The 15,653-nt window shown below is 39.4% G+C and overlaps 2 protein-coding genes across 3 annotated transcripts in view; one reads left to right on the top strand and one right to left on the bottom strand.

The window, feature by feature from the left end:
- inppl1a (inositol polyphosphate phosphatase-like 1a) overlaps nt 1–8,907 on the top strand; it is a 68,000-nt gene extending 59,093 nt beyond the window's left edge. For both annotated transcript variants that reach the window (XM_057838880.1, XM_057838881.1), the window contains exons 27-28: nt 2,381–2,514; nt 6,959–8,907. In XM_057838880.1, the coding sequence (XP_057694863.1) occupies nt 2,381–2,514; nt 6,959–7,055 (231 nt within the window). In that variant the 3' untranslated portion in view covers nt 7,056–8,907. The remainder of the gene's footprint in view (nt 1–2,380; nt 2,515–6,958) is intronic.
- Nucleotides 8,908–12,557: 3,650 nt separating this feature from the next.
- phox2a (paired like homeobox 2A) lies at nt 12,558–15,028 on the bottom strand. The gene is made up of 3 exons (XM_057839495.1): nt 14,806–15,028; nt 14,033–14,220; nt 12,558–13,613 (listed from the first exon to the last, which is right to left on the bottom strand). Exons 1-3 carry the CDS (start codon nt 15,026–15,028, stop codon nt 13,122–13,124), a joined length of 903 nt encoding a protein of 300 aa, XP_057695478.1. The 3' UTR covers nt 12,558–13,121.
- Between the last annotated feature and the right edge of the window lie 625 nt (nt 15,029–15,653).

The raw sequence follows: 15,653 nt of genomic DNA, 5'->3' as shown, positions 1-15,653 counted from the left end.
TAAAGTCAGGTGAGAAAAAAAATAGACATTTTCGAGACCTTTGAAATTTCCTCATTTAAAAAAAAAAATGTTTTGGACACCCATCCTGGTACATAATAAACAACGAACATTTCAAGATGATCCCCTTTGTCTGCTCAAGTCTGTGATAATCAATATGCATGCACTAAGACATGGGTGGATGTACAATAATAGAAGAAATTGGTGTGTGAGTAAATGTAGATTTAATTTATGTTATATAAATTTGTGTTTTATTTTGTAAATAAACATGGCTAAACGGGGAGTTAACTGTATAGTTAGTGATAACTTTACTGCATATAGTTTTTGATTTGGCTGGATTTTAATCTGTGCGAAGAAAAAACTTTTCCAGGGGAGTTTTAGGGGTTAAATTCCAATACCATAATATTATAATTTTTGCAGAGGGCTTTTCAAATATTTGTTAAATTCTGATTAAAGAATGTGAATGCATGACTGCTTTGATTGAGAATAAAAGGCTCCATATGCATAAAGGGAACATATAAATGTGATTACATAACACTATGTATTTATTGAATTTAGGCTTGAAGCCTCGGACCTAGGCTTTATGATTTAAACATCTAATGTATCTAATACATCGATATCATCCCATAATAAGCAATAAAAGGGCAACAAGGGTCGAAAAGATAATGGACAACACGCTTGTCAGTTAGCCTGCTGTGTCCATAATTCTCGTGCTAGCATTCGACTGCAACGTATGTCTTTTTGTGGATTTCGGTTAACTCGAGGTGAGAGCATAATTAAAGACACCATGATTTTAACGAGATATTATCGTGTACTTACCTTGTTTCAATCCAAAAACTCAGTGTAGCATGTATCAGCGAGTGTCAAGACACAGCTGTGAATGGCCACAGCCGGACTTTGTGGGGATTTTATGAGTGAAACACGGTAATATAACAAGTGTAACGATGCAGAAGTGAAAGACAATAAGGAGTGGTCAAGAATTTCTTTTTCAAATATTTACCTTTTTAAGCGTTTTTTTTCCCCAATTTTTCTTTGTTTGGATCGATTATTTATCATCTAAAATATCCGGGAAAATGCGACTCTAACAAAAAATCAATTAACCGATAGTTATGAGGTAGATATCAGTGACCTATTTACAGACACTTTTTTTCATTGTGATGTAATTTGTTTAAAACTTTAAAATATGCCAGTGAAATTTTTTTTAAGCTGTTAAAAATATTTTTAACTAAATATTAGACATCAATTAATGACCCTAAGCTAAAAATGATCGGCATTTCAAATAAATATAATTACTTACCTTCTTTTTATGGCAGTAGCTCTTCCAATTTCACCAATGAGACGTTGCAACAATAATCACATGACTCGATTACACCAATCTGACGCAAGCTTGCTATCCTATTGCTGCCAGATTGTTCAATCACGTGGTGTCTTTAAAGCACAGTAAAAAAATGAACACATACAAGCGCTCCCCTCAACATGAATCGAAAGCGCGGATTTAAACCTTTCTCCCAGTTTTGTTTGGAACCAATTGACCACGGAAAACCGGAGATATGATCCCTTTAATTTCATAATAGTAACTATGAAGGAACTATTCACTATTCAAACTAGGAACTATTTTTTCCATTAGACGGCACTTATGCTCTTCGGACAAATATTGCTTCATTTCTGTCTTTTTTTTTTTTCTCTCTCTCGCCGGAATTCTATTATTATTATTATATATTTTTTTTTTCGTATTTCTGTAATAGGCAATTGTACAGTGTCATTATAACAACAGTTCATATAGATAAGTTTGTGCTGGGAGAAAAAAAGTACTATAGTTTAAAAAATAAAATAAAAATAAGCAGTTACTAACAATGTTACTCATTACTTGAGTATTCTATTAACAGGTTGGTATAGATGTAAAATCCTTGGAGACATATAGTTTCCAATGCAGAAAGGTAACATAAAGCACTCAATAGCGATAATGTGACCGACAGGCTGTGTATTGTGCAAGTGAATGAGCCTGTGTTCCAAACTGTCACACGATGGATGCAATGAATTATTATGACCACAAGGTGGCAGTAACGTACTGTAAAATGTCTGTGATGTACTTTAAAATGTAAAGTGGCTCTTAACACTGGAGACTCTAGCCAGCACAAGTTTTTTTTTTTTTTTTAATTAAAAACCCGATCCTTTTCACCCGATTCCAATCCTCTGAAAAACTGCCCAATTTCTGATCACATGACCGGATTGCCGAAATTCCTAATTAAAACTGTTCAGACGATAAGGACACTCAGATTCCTATTCCCCGTGTCAGAGCAGCTGAACATGACAGGTTAAAAGAACAATGTGTGGCTAATTTTTGACCCATCATAATAATTCAATTAAACTTTTTCCTTTCTAGGCCCTTTGGGGTAGCAGCAGCTCGTCTTTGTCTGTGGGGGACTCTTCAGTAGGGGAGTGGCTGCAGAGACTGGGACTTGAGAGGTATGAGCAAGGCCTCCTGCACAACGGCTGGGATGACCTGGAGTTTCTTAGGTATGTGTGTGTGTGTGTGTGTGTGTGTGTGGTGGACAGTGGATGGTTAAGATGATATTCTGATGCTCAGCTCAACTTACTGTAAATAAGAACTCTATACAGGTCCTTCTAAAAAAATGTGCATATTGTGCTAAAATTCATTATTTTCTGTAATGTACTGCTAAAAATTAGACTTTCATATATTTTAGATACATTACACAATACTGAAGTAGTTCAAGCCTTTTATTTTAATATTGATGATTTTAGCAAAAAGTCAAGAAAAACAAAAAATCCCTATCTCAAAAAAATTTGCATATTTCATCTGACCAATACTAAAAAAAAAATTTTTTTTAATACAAAAAAAGTCAAGCTTCAATTAATTATATCAGCTATGTAATCAATACTTGTTCAGGAATCCTTTTGGAGAAATGACTGCTTCAATGCAGCGTGCCATGGAGGCAATCAGCCTGTGGCACTGCTGAGGTGTTATGGAGGCCCAGGATGCTTCGATAGCGGCCTTAAAGTGCCTGTGACACGAAAAAGCATGTTTATTTAATAATATACGCGGTATTTTATGCCCCTGAATGATATGGGCCGCTAGGATGTGTGTGGAAGCGATCGCTATTTTTATTTAGTTTTTTGAATCCCGCGCCATGAAAATGAGTGACTTCCGGCTTCGGTCTTGCATTGAGGAGGAGGGCGCTGTGACGTGTACGGTAGAAGACGTCCTCTTCACGCTACAGTGTACTGTTGTGACGAAGGATTCAGCTGATTTTGCGGATTAATACGTTTATTTTTCGCATCACGCCAGCCAAACGGCTGCAGAGAAATCAATCTGTATTAGGGAGAGGTGTATGCGCCTTTTTGGAGTTTCAAAAGGTTCCCATTCACCGTGGATATTTACTGTGGGACCATTGGACTTACGAGGAAGTGAGTAAACATCTTGTTTTGTATTATGTCAAATACGAATACAGCGATTACAAAGTAAACACTACAAACTTCCTTTAAAAGAAGGACTACTTACGTTTGATCATTGATAGGCATGTAAAAAGCCCTCCTAATGCTCATTAGCAGCAGCACGTTAGCCGCACAACAACTCCAGCCACCCTCCTCCGGGCAACGAACTGTAAATTGCTCTCCGCCGAGCGGTTTGCCGATCCGCAAAGACAATCGACAACTGGGTCGTCATGTCAAATAATCCAGGATAGTTATGTGTGATTTTCCGCTTCGAAGACTTTGAAACATCACTCAGTTCGGGTTAGCATTTCGGCTAGCTGTCACACCTTCTGGTTTGTTTACATTCTTCGAAGCCGGGGAAGGGAAATGACATTTGTCCGATTTAGGTGTCATAAAATATCGTTTGGGAGGTACGACAGTAAAGGTGAAGTCGACAGTTTTGACCATTATGGAGTAATTTTGCCATGTTGTCCTGAATAAATGCATTTTTATTATTTCATATTCCATTCGGCACAAGACTGTTATTTGTCATGACCATGCCATTTATTTAGCAATTGGGGAAAATACTTGGATAAAAAGAATATCCTGTAAAAATATTGAAGTAAAGAGACAGAAACAATGACATTTTGCCGCTCTCTTCGTCGCGTTTTCCTCGTTGTGAATAGTTCCCCCTCGACGGCTGACTGGTCCTTCTCAAGCCATTTATTTAGCTATTGGGGAAAAATACTTGGATAAAAAGAATATCCTGTAAAAATATTGGAGTAGAGAGACTGAAACAATGACATTTTGCGGCTCTCTTCGTTGCGTTTTCCTCGTTGTGAATAATTCCCCCTCAATGGGCTGAATAGTAAAACCGATGAGACCAGTCTACCGCTGACGTCATCCACCTGTTGGGGACGCTAAAGCCCTATAATGGTAGGCGTGGCTAACCGGCAGATTAAAAGACTAATTTCTCGTCATCTGTGCTTTGCTAAATTATTGTATATAGACCCTACCCACCGACGTCACAAAATCACGTGCTCGCTGTATGGTTCCGCCCCCTTGTCCGTCATTTTGTGTCTGTATTATCAATGGTCTCAATTGATCGAGCAATTTATAATCCATTTCATGGAAGACCCGGTGCTTTCGGATGCCGTAAACTCACTTGATGCGTTGCATAAAAGGCGTTATTTGGAAAAGCTTCAGTTTATCCATTCGCCAGATCCGTATTTGATGCCTAAATCGACGTTTTTCGAAACGCTGGCTTCGCCTGACATCTGCTATCCTGATATTTACAACTATCTTGTCCACACAAAATCAGCCTATTCTCACGAAAGTTTGAAAAACTTTAAGAGCTTGGAGGCTTATAAATGCTACGTTGCTGGTTGGGTGAAACAGGTCCTCGTCCACGAAAATTCGGCAGGAATCTATCTTGTGCTTGGAAAGGTGAGTTACGAAATTTTCAATTCAAAATCTTTTGTTATTGCTAACATCCACTGTCAAGTCTAATGTATTTCATGTCGTTTGTCAATGGAGTTAGGGCTTTTAATGTTTATATGGTTTAGCGATAGCACTCTCACTACATACATACGTGTATGTTGTCGGCGATTAGCCTAGCAATGATCTTAATTGTGGTTGTCAGCCCAAAACCCTCTAAATATATATTAAATGCATCTTACCAGATATAAAATGACTACTACATAATCTGTGGTAATCGTTTGGAGCCCAGTTTTCTCGTCGAATTGCAGCAGCCCAGCTCGCTCTCTTCTCTCCGGGTCTCTCGGAATCCGGTAGAACTTCAAGTCTCTCCGTCCTCTCCGTCTATCTTCTCTGTTATTGCAACCGACCGCCACACACGCCTTCACCATTTTGATTATTAATGTTAACGAGCAGAAAAACACGTCGTAAATAGGAGGAATGTACGTAGCCGTAACAGGTAAACATCATGTGTTGACGGACAATTGGGCGGCACCAGTCAGGAGGAAGGAGTTGTGACGTCACGTGGGTAGGGTCTATAGTCGAATCGTCTCAAAATATGATTCTAATTCACATAATAATGCCATTTAAGACTTTTTTTCTCGTGTCATATGCTCTTTAAGCTCATCCACAGTGTTGGGTCTGGTGTCTCTCAACTTCCTCTTTATAATATCCCACAGATTCTCTATAGGGTTCAGGTCAGGAGAGTTGGCCAATTGAGCACAGTAATGCCATGGTCAGTAAACAGTAGTGGTTTTGGCACTGTGAGGCAGGTGCCAGGTCGTGCTGAAAAATGAAATCTTCACCTCCATAAACCTTTTCAGTAGATGGAAAGCATAAAGTGCTCTAAAATCTCCTGATAGCTAGCTGCGTTGACCCTGCCCTTGATAAAACACAGTAGACCAACACCAGCAGCTGACATGGCACCCCAGACCATTACTGACTGTGGGTACTTGACACTGGACTTCAGGCATTTTGGCATTTCCTTCTCCCCAGTCTTCCTCCTAACTCTGGCACCTTGATTTCCGAATGACATGCAAAATTTGCTTTCATCTGAAAAAAGTACACTACTTTGGACCATTGAGCAACAGTCCAGTGCTGCTTCTCTGTAGCCCAGGTCAGGCGCTTCTGTTGCTGTTTCAGGTTCAAAAGTGGCTTGACCTGGTGAATGCGGCACCTGTAGCCCATTTCCAGCATACGCCTGTGCACGGTGGCTCTGGATTTTTCTACTCCAGACTCAGTCCACTGTATCTGCAGGTCCCCCAAGGTCTGGAATCGTCCCTTCTCTACAATCTTTCTCAGGGTGCGGTCACCTCTTCTGGTTGTGCAGCGTTTCCTGCCACACTTTTTCCTTCCCACAGACTTCCCACTGAGGTGCCTTGATACAGAACTCTGGGAACAGCCTATTCGCTCAGAAATTTCTTTCTGTGTCTTAGCCTCTTGCTTGAGGGTGCCAATGATGGCCTTCTGGACAGCAGTCAGGTCGGCAGTCTTACCCATGATTGTGGTTTTGAGTAATTAACCAGGCTGGGAGTTTTTAAAAGCCTCAGGAATCTTTCGCAGGGGTTTTGAGGTAATTCGTTAATTCAGATGATTAGGTTAGTAGCTTCTTTAGAGTACCTTTTCAAGATATGCTAATGTTTTCAGATGGGGATTGTTGTTTTTTCTTGACTTTTTGGCCAAAATTATCAATATTAAAACAATAAAAGGCTTGAAGTACTTCAGTTGTGTGTCATGAATCTAAAATATATGAAAGTCTAATGTTTATCAGTACATTACAGAAAATAATTAATCACAATATGGTAATTTTTTTAGAAGGAGCTGTAAATTGGCAATCCATCCTGGATGTAATGTGCCCATTTTAGGCTCACACTCAGGCGTGACCCGCAACAGGGGTAAAAAAAAAAAAAAAAAAAAGTAGCTTGGTGGATAGAACACTGATTTGAAAAAATAAAACTAACTTATGCAAATTATTACAGGATATTAAGGAAATACTTGTAATACGTTTTATACAGGAAAAGGGGGGAAAAAATGCTGTTCTTTATTTTGGCAGTGACATCACAGAGGAGGACCTGGAGGAGGCAGGAGTACTTGACCCCGCCCACAAGTGCATCCTTCTGGAGAGTCTCAGGCAACAACAAAAACTGTAGTAAAAGTGTCCAAGGACTTTCCAAAGCACTCAGACAGTATGTGGCCTTCCCGCAAGGCCAAGAGTCAGCAGAAGTAAATGGGAATGTGCCATTTGACGTCCAACGTGCCTTCTGAGAGAGCGCTCACTTCCTTATTTACTCTGGATTTGCTGACAGCATCCTTTTTCAAATATACTTTAAGTGCTCGCTGTTGACACGGCTTTATTTAAAGGTCAGTGAATGCTGCGGAAATACAGGAGATTTTATTGTCGCGAGAAAGAAATCGCACAGTTCTCGAGAAGAATCCTCATAGCCGTTATGTCATTACATCTATAACTGCTGACCTGAGCAACCTCAACTGCAGAGCAAATATTGAGGGTTCTTCTGCCAGCATTTTGACATTCAATCCTTATACGGCCTTCTACACTCTTGACGGAATTCGTAGGCTGAGTCTCAGGTATTTCCCCGCAAATGGTCGTAACCTAGAAGTCATGTGAGAGGAAGTCAGACCAGTTAAATGTCAGGCCACAAAGAGCCAAACAGCTAGTGGCAGCTGCACTAGGATGGTGCGGAAAGGACCCAAGTCATGAGACCTGAACTCATACTTCACTTTAAGTGTTTCACAATATTTAGTTTTGTTTCATCTTGTAAGGGTAAAGGGAACATGGTGCACACAACATCAGCGGCGTGTGATACTGTATTCCAACTTGCTTGTGACACCAAGTAAAGTTTCTTTGTTCGGAAAGGGACAGCACTAGGCAATCGGTTAACGTTTTCTTGACATTTTGTGAGCTTCATCTCACATTTCAATGTGAAATAGAGCGGTTTTTACCGAATTAAGCCAAGTAGGTTCACTAACCTGTACATACGATCTGATTTAATAGACTTTAGTTTTGTCTGGCAGGAACCACTGGTCAGCCTAAAAATCTTTTCAAACTGAATATTTTACAAGAAACTTAAGTCGTCGTTTGCACCCTAAGAAAAGGTTGCGTGGTAAGAGGAGTCAGCGGAAAGGAATTTCTTTGCTTATTTGGCTTTGGTGATTTAACCACTAGATGGTGCTGCTACACCATTAGCCTTGAACAGCTCGTGACCGGAATCCTGATAACATTGTTTTGTACACTCATCAGTGTTCTGTCCGCCTTTAAAAAATATATATATAAATAAAAGTATATTTATATACCGTTACCAGGCCAAGTTATTTGGACATGCTTTAAACTAGTAGCTTTTCTAAAAGCCATTGTAGTGTTATAGGGGATCCGACAGGGGGCTCAGCTAATCAAATTATCACGCTCTGCTCCGAGTTCACTTGCTTCCACTTGTGGCCTACAAGAATACTGTACTTCAAATGTTAACCGTTATGTGATTGTACCAGTTTGTATACTTTATGTACAAATCAGATTGGTTACATATTGTCCTAATTCAAATCCTTGTTTAAAAAGGCAAAAGTTTGTCACATTTAACTTTACCCACCGTTTGTGGTTGTATGAGTACGTATGTATTGTTTGCATATACGGTAGTCTCATCTGTTGGTTGTGTTAACTTAATGACAATTGTGTAGCCGCATAATTTTTGTTTCAATTAAAATTTAACATGTTTCCTTACTTTCATGTTTCTTTTGTGTCATCAGAAAAGCAGAGATGACTCCGTGGACGTGAAATCATGGGTGTCGCCAGACATATTTCACTGGAGCACGTGCCCCAGTCTTGATCTGCAGTTCCCCAGTATATATTTCTCCAGTAAAAAAATTAAGTAGGAGTTTTAAGTATATAGCAATATCTACAGCAGGGGCGTCACAAGGTTTTAAGAACGGGGGGGCTTAGGAGTTACACATGATGGAAATGAACGGCGTGTACAAACACAAAAGTTCACAAACGGCTAACAAAGACTGATATATAGTGTGTGTGTGTATATATATATATATGTGTGTGTATATATATGTGTGTGTATACGTATATGTATATATACATACATACATACATACATATATATATATATATATATATATATATATATATATATATAATATATATATTAGGGCTGTCAAAATTATCGCGTTAACGGGCGGTAATTAATTTTTTAAAATTAATCCCGTTAAAATATTTGACGCAATTAACGCACAAATGCCCCGCTCAAACAGATTAAAATGACAGCACAGTGAAATGTGTACTTGTGTTTTTCGGAGTTTTGGCGCCCTCTGCTGGCGCTTGGGTGCGATTTTATAGGCTTCAGCACCCATGAGCATTGTGTAAGTAATTATTGACATCAACAATGGCGGGCTTCTAGTTTATTTTTTTAAAATTTTACAAATTTTATTAAAACGAAAACGAAGAGGGGTTTTAATATAAAATTTCTATAACTTGTACTAACATTTATCTTTTAAGAACTACAAGTCTTTCTATCCATGGATCACTTTAACAGAATGTTAATAATGGTAATACCATCTTGTTGATTTATTGTTATAATAAAGAAATACAGTACTTATGTACCATATGTTGAATGTTTATGTCCGTCTTGTGGCTTATCTTTCCATTCCAACAATAATTTACAGAAAAATATGGCGTATTTTATAGATGGTTTGAATTGCGATTAATTTTTAAGCTGTAATTAACTTGATTAAAAATTTTAATCGTTTGACACCCCTAATATATATATATATATATATATATATATACAGTGCGGCAAATAAGTATTTAGTCAACCACTGTTGTGCAAGTTCTCCCACTTGAAAAGATTCGAGAGGCCTGTAATTGTCAACATGGGTAAACCTCAACCATGGGAGACAGAATGTGAAAAAAACATGTTTGGACACACCTCATTCAATGCAACACAAATGAAGGTCCCAATCCCATTGATAAATTCCACTAATTAACCCTGAAAAAGCATAACTGTCAAAAAAAAAAAAAAAAAAAAAAAACATTTTAGGTGACTCCTCCTTCATTGAAGCTCATCAAGAGAATGGCAAGCGTGAGCCAAAAAGTAATCAGAGCAAAGGTTGGCTACTTTGAAAATATTAGAATATTTTACGTTTTTAGTTATTTCACCTTTTTTTGCTAAGTACATAATCCCACACATGTTCATTCATAGTTGTATTACCTTTAGTGAGAATTTGCAATGTAAATAGTCATGAAAATAAAGAAAACGTACGATTGGGAAGGTGTGTCCAAACTTTAGGCCTGTACTGTATTTGTGTGTGTAGGGGTGTGTATGGGTTGGGGAGGGGGTGAATGTATACTATATATAATCATCTTCTTGGCTTTTTCCACTTTCTGATCATTACTCTCTTACTCATCTTTAAAGTAGAGGTCTCTCCCCTGTCACCCTCTTTGCTCATCTGCTCGGACTGCTACAGGTCAATAAAAATAGTGGAGTGATAATTATTAGTGTATTACTATGACTATCCGCTGAGGATAATCATACGTGAATGAGCTCAGCTCCTGTACTCATCTGCGTAAAGTGAGAAACACAGCTGATGCTCCAGAAGGAAGTCAGCCCAATGATAGTGGTAACGAGAGCACACTTAACTCTTCTAGGACCTTCACAATGGATTTCAGACTAACTGGCTAGTAGCTGCTAAGTAGCAGCGATGCGATCTTACTCCATGAAGTAAGGGGAAACTGACAGATTGATGATCGTATTTAAGTTAATAATGACAGGTTATGATTATTGATTTAAACTAATAATCTGGCAACTTAATAGTGAATATGTCAGCTTTTTTTTTTTTTTTAAATAAAACAATTATTTAGGGGGGCTTTATAGAATATGCCCACTTAATATGGTCATAATACTCAATCCATTTACACAATTTGCACATGGCTCCCTAATGTGGTAATTTATGCATGTAATTTTGGCTGTGATGGGCATAAGAGTTGATACTTCCGCGAAGCACCTTCAGGATATATGCTGCGTTCATTGGTATCGGGAGTTCCCAAGTTGGAACATCATTCTGATGTGTTGTTTGTTAAGTCGTAACGTGGGACAAAAACATGGTTGCTCAAATACACGTGATGCTGCATCAATATTACGGTGCGTGTGCCAATCATACAGTCGACTGTGCAAATTACATCTTTCCACCTGCTTTACAGGTTATTGCCCGATAAACTGCATATCTTTGTTCGTTTTTACCGCTGTATTGATGTTTGTTTGGTCGCCTATTCCATGAATTGTGAGTTCGAATGGTTCAACTTTACTCTTTATCTAGCAGGCAGTTAACTGCGGTAAACTACTCTGGTCGCAAATTGAAGTAGCAGATTAACTGCCGATATTTAGCTAACTGGCTGTGAATACGATGAAAATTGAATACCTTATCTAATTTTGTGTTAATATGATATGTTGTATTTGAACTGTATCAATACTGTTGCTATTTACTGATATTTGTTTATATCACCAAAATGAGTAGAATCAATTAATTGCCTATCTTTTGCGTTATATCCGCTAATAATTTTGTGTGTGTGCTCATCATAATTTCCAGCTGTTTTACAAACATTTTATTTGTTACTGCAGTCCCTGTAATCTGTCACAAGGTATATATTTTTTATTTCTATTTGACTCAAACAGCATTACTCTTGCAAATAGATATTAGAAAGTTATTTGCTCGCTGCGAGGATAAATCGGCATGAGGAATGAGAAAGGTAAACAAGGTAACCCACCAAGGCAACATAATCCACTTTTAGGTCACAACCTACCAGTTCGGAAACACTGAAAATTGCATCACAGTTACAGATATATCCTCATTTCGGTCCAGACAAAGTAGAGCAGCAGAGTGGTTGAAGAAGTGAAGGAGAGATGGAAGTTGATGAGCATGAGCACAGATGAATTGACTATCAACAAGGGATGTCCCAGTTTTGATTTTGAATACGGATGGCTAAGAACACACACACACAAAATGTCACTTTTTTTTTTTTTTTTAGTTTTTTTTTTTTTTTTTTTTTTTTACAGAAACTTCTATTGTGATTTAATTATATGATGTTTAAAGCGCTATTTCTGACTTTTTTGATAGATAAGTGCTTAAAATTTTTTTTTTGCTCCCTCACCAGTGCCCCACTGTGCCCCAGTGTTATGTCTAGTGACGCCCAAGTTTGAAATGGGCATGGATCCCTCAGGAAGATAAAAGGAGGGGTAATGTACACCCATGTAACCTGCATTTATTATTTTTTTCATGTGTCCCTCACAAACACAAATGAACACATCATTGAACACATCCTGTAGTGCTTCCATAAGTAGATTTATTAGAATAATCAGTAGTGCTATAAGATCTCATTCAGTGGAGTTTCTATGTGACAATGCAATGAAATCAATCTGGAAAGCAATGTCAGGAAAAAAAACCTATATTCCTATTATTTTATATTACTAATTACAGGATTTACACTCACAAAATTACCTGGAATTTCTAAGGAATTCCACAGTTTCTTGGTAACATATTTTTAAAAAATTAATAAATACATTTTTCAGTAGATATCACAGCTGAAGAGAATTGCAACTTAGTACAAAGAGATGAAGCGGTCTCTGGAAAGGAAGAGCTTATTTTTTTCTTGAGTGTAGACAGTAGAACCCTAGTCTGTCGCGGCAGTATATTGCTGTCCGTATTTCACACTTTTCACAAAAAATGGACAGGACGTGATCTTTTCATGAGTGAGCTAGGGAACCCTCCAAACAAGTCAAAATAAGGACGTGAAGTGGGCTCAAGTTTTTCTCCTTTCTGCTTTGTGAACAAAGTGGCTACTGTTTGGCGAGGCAATGCATGTTGGGCCTGAAAGCACCGGGGGTCACACAGAGGGAGGTCACAGTCTGGACTTGTTACAGTAAAAGAGGGAGGAACCGAGGGTCTTTCTAATTGGATTTAGGGGGTCCTCTTCCTTGTGCTGGAGCTCTGTGTTGTCAGGAAGTTGCTAAATGTTTGGACTTCTGCTTAGACCTGGGACCTGACCACCATTCTCATAAGGTCTGGCAGTGTAGTTACACACTTCAAGAGTGAAACTACTGTGTGTAAAAGACTGATCGTGTACATGATGGAATGTATATTTTGAAATGATAGATGAAAGTTGAGCCATGAATGGAACTGTTCTTTAATGTGTCTCCGTGTGTGCTTCAGAACAGGTTCGTCTTGATGGCGCCGTTGGGTTTTCTGTGGAAGGAGGACAGGACTCCAGCAAAAGGCCCCGTCATACTGTCCGCCGGCTGCCAGGCCTTCAGAATCTCCTGAGTCTGGACGGCGGGCTGGGCCACGGCCGGGTTGGACGGCCCCAGGCCGGACCAGCTGGCCGCCTTCAGCCCCTGCAAGACCGGAGATCCGGCGGAGGTGTTGACGTAACCGCCGTTGGTCGGAGCCGGGCTGGGGCTCAAGCTTGAGGGACTGCCCAAGTTCCCATTGGCGGAGCCCGGAAGCGAGGCCGTGCTGTCGGGCGTGGGGCTGCAAGTGGACTCTTTGGACTCATCGTCGTCCGACGAAGATCTCGTTTCGCCGCCTTTCTTCCCCGCCGAGCCTGTGGTGCTCGTGGTGGCCCCTGTGCCCCCGTTGGCTTTGGCGTTGGCGGCACGCTCCTGCTTGCGGAACTTGGCGCGCCTGTTCTGAAACCACACCTGGTACACACACACACACACACCGGTGTTGCTTTTTCAGATATAGGTCAAATAGATCTCAACCATAGCTAACAACTTATAGGACAAGTGATTAATTTTGTAATTATTTCTTTCTTTAACCTAAACCGCGTCCACACACACGGATATGAAATTTTGAGTTGTGTAGACCACAATTGGTTTGGTAAAGTACATGCGTGCCCTACATGCCTCAAAATGACAAATCCACGTTAATTATTATTTTAATATTATAAGTTATTTTGTTTTTCAATTAAAATTTGTATATAAATCAAATTAAAATAAATAAAAACAAATACACTGGTTATAGGGTTAGGGGTTACTGCCTGCAGTAACACTTCTTCAAACTGGGATTTCATGTATGAGAGGCCTATAAAGAGTTAATACGATACTGTTCTTCTCACCTGTACTCTGGCCTCTGTCAGATCTATCTTCAGAGCCAGCTCCTCTCGGGTGTAAATGTCCGGATAGTGAGTCTCGGCGAAGACCCTCTCCAGCTCCTTTAGCTGGGAACTGGTGAATGTGGTCCGGATGCGCCTTTGCTTCCGCTTCTCGTTCAGGCCCGAAGGATCCGAGAAGAACTTGTAAGGGACTATATGAGGAAAAGAAAATGTTTTATTTGCAGTCAGCTAAATCAACTATAGATGTAAATATTTGTTTTTAAATGACAGGTAAAACAGATCCAGATCTTAAATTGTGGCATGATATAATACAAGTATTTATTGGTTTTATATTTTTTTAATTTCTATCCAAAATGTGTATTTGATATATTTGCAATAATAGTATACTTTCAAATTAGCTCTTGGTCCTACAGTCAATCTCTAAAGAATAACCCTTTTAATTTAAAATCCACCAATGATCCAAATATAAACATTCGTCAAATCTAATCTGTCACAATGGAAAGATTCAGTAAAACAATTTGAGATTAAATGTGTTCATTTGAATTTTCAGCATATGTAATTTCCGTTATTCAAATTAAAAACCAAAATGCCCAATATGATTTTTTAAATTTAAGATGAAGCACACTAATATTTCTAAAGATTTTTTAAAAAATTCATTCAAAAATTCTTCCCAGGCCTCAGACGTATATGCTCAAAGGCAAAGCATTTCCCGTCATTAACAAGAGTGCATTTTGGGCAATTTCCTTCCCCCGCTAAATTGATTTCTCGGTGCGTACCTGAGGAGTACGGCGTGGGCTGGTGGTCCCTCAGGGCCCCCAGGGTGCAACTAGCCGTGCTGAGCGGTGCGCAGGCCGGGTTGGAGAAAGGTCCGCTGCGGATGGGGTTGTACTGGAACGAACTGGCCTGGCTGCACGAGCTGAAGTCCGCGTAGGCCGATGCTTCCATGGCAGCCATGCACGAGTCATAGGAGTTCAGGTAGGAGTAATCCATTTTATACATGGAGCTCAGCCGGTGACGGCATGCACCGGGACGCTGAGAGTCACGGATGCGGGAGCCACTCGGTTATCTCCGATCGCGACGTCTCCAAAAAGTTACTCAATAAATGTCAGTGCTCTCCCTAAATATGCGTCTTTCGAATAGAATCCAAGTGTTTTGTTTTGGGCTTCTTTTTTTTTTTTTTTTTGCGCCACCGTTTGCGCGTCTGCCTGCCGCCTCTGTACTGCCTCCCAAAGCGTTTGACAGCGCCGCCGCTCGCTGCCGGTTTATAATAAAGTTGGTAGAGCGGGCAACAATAGCGAGGCGGTGGTCTAGTTTCCATGACAATACTGGCCCCGCCCACGAACTCCCACAACCCAGCGCAAGGCAGCTGCAGATCAGAGTTGGTCGTGCGCCCATTATCGGACAACTCTCAGTTGCGCTCTCACTATGTTTTTCAAATAGAATATTATTAGTCGTTTATTGTTGCTTGATTTGATTTAAATCTGAAATCAACATTTGTTTTAGTAGGCAAATTTATTGCAAACAAAACAAATACTGGATGAAAAATGCTCCCATCAAATGGATCCAATTTATGTACATTATGTTGATTATTTTTTACATTTGACATTTTCTTCATATAAGTGAC

The sequence above is a fragment of the Corythoichthys intestinalis genome, chromosome 6 (assembly GCF_030265065.1).
Source record: "Corythoichthys intestinalis isolate RoL2023-P3 chromosome 6, ASM3026506v1, whole genome shotgun sequence".
Classification (NCBI taxonomy): domain Eukaryota; kingdom Metazoa; phylum Chordata; class Actinopteri; order Syngnathiformes; family Syngnathidae; genus Corythoichthys; species Corythoichthys intestinalis.
The sequence above is the reverse complement of the archived record's forward strand: the minus strand, read 5'-3'. Positions and strand labels throughout refer to the sequence as shown.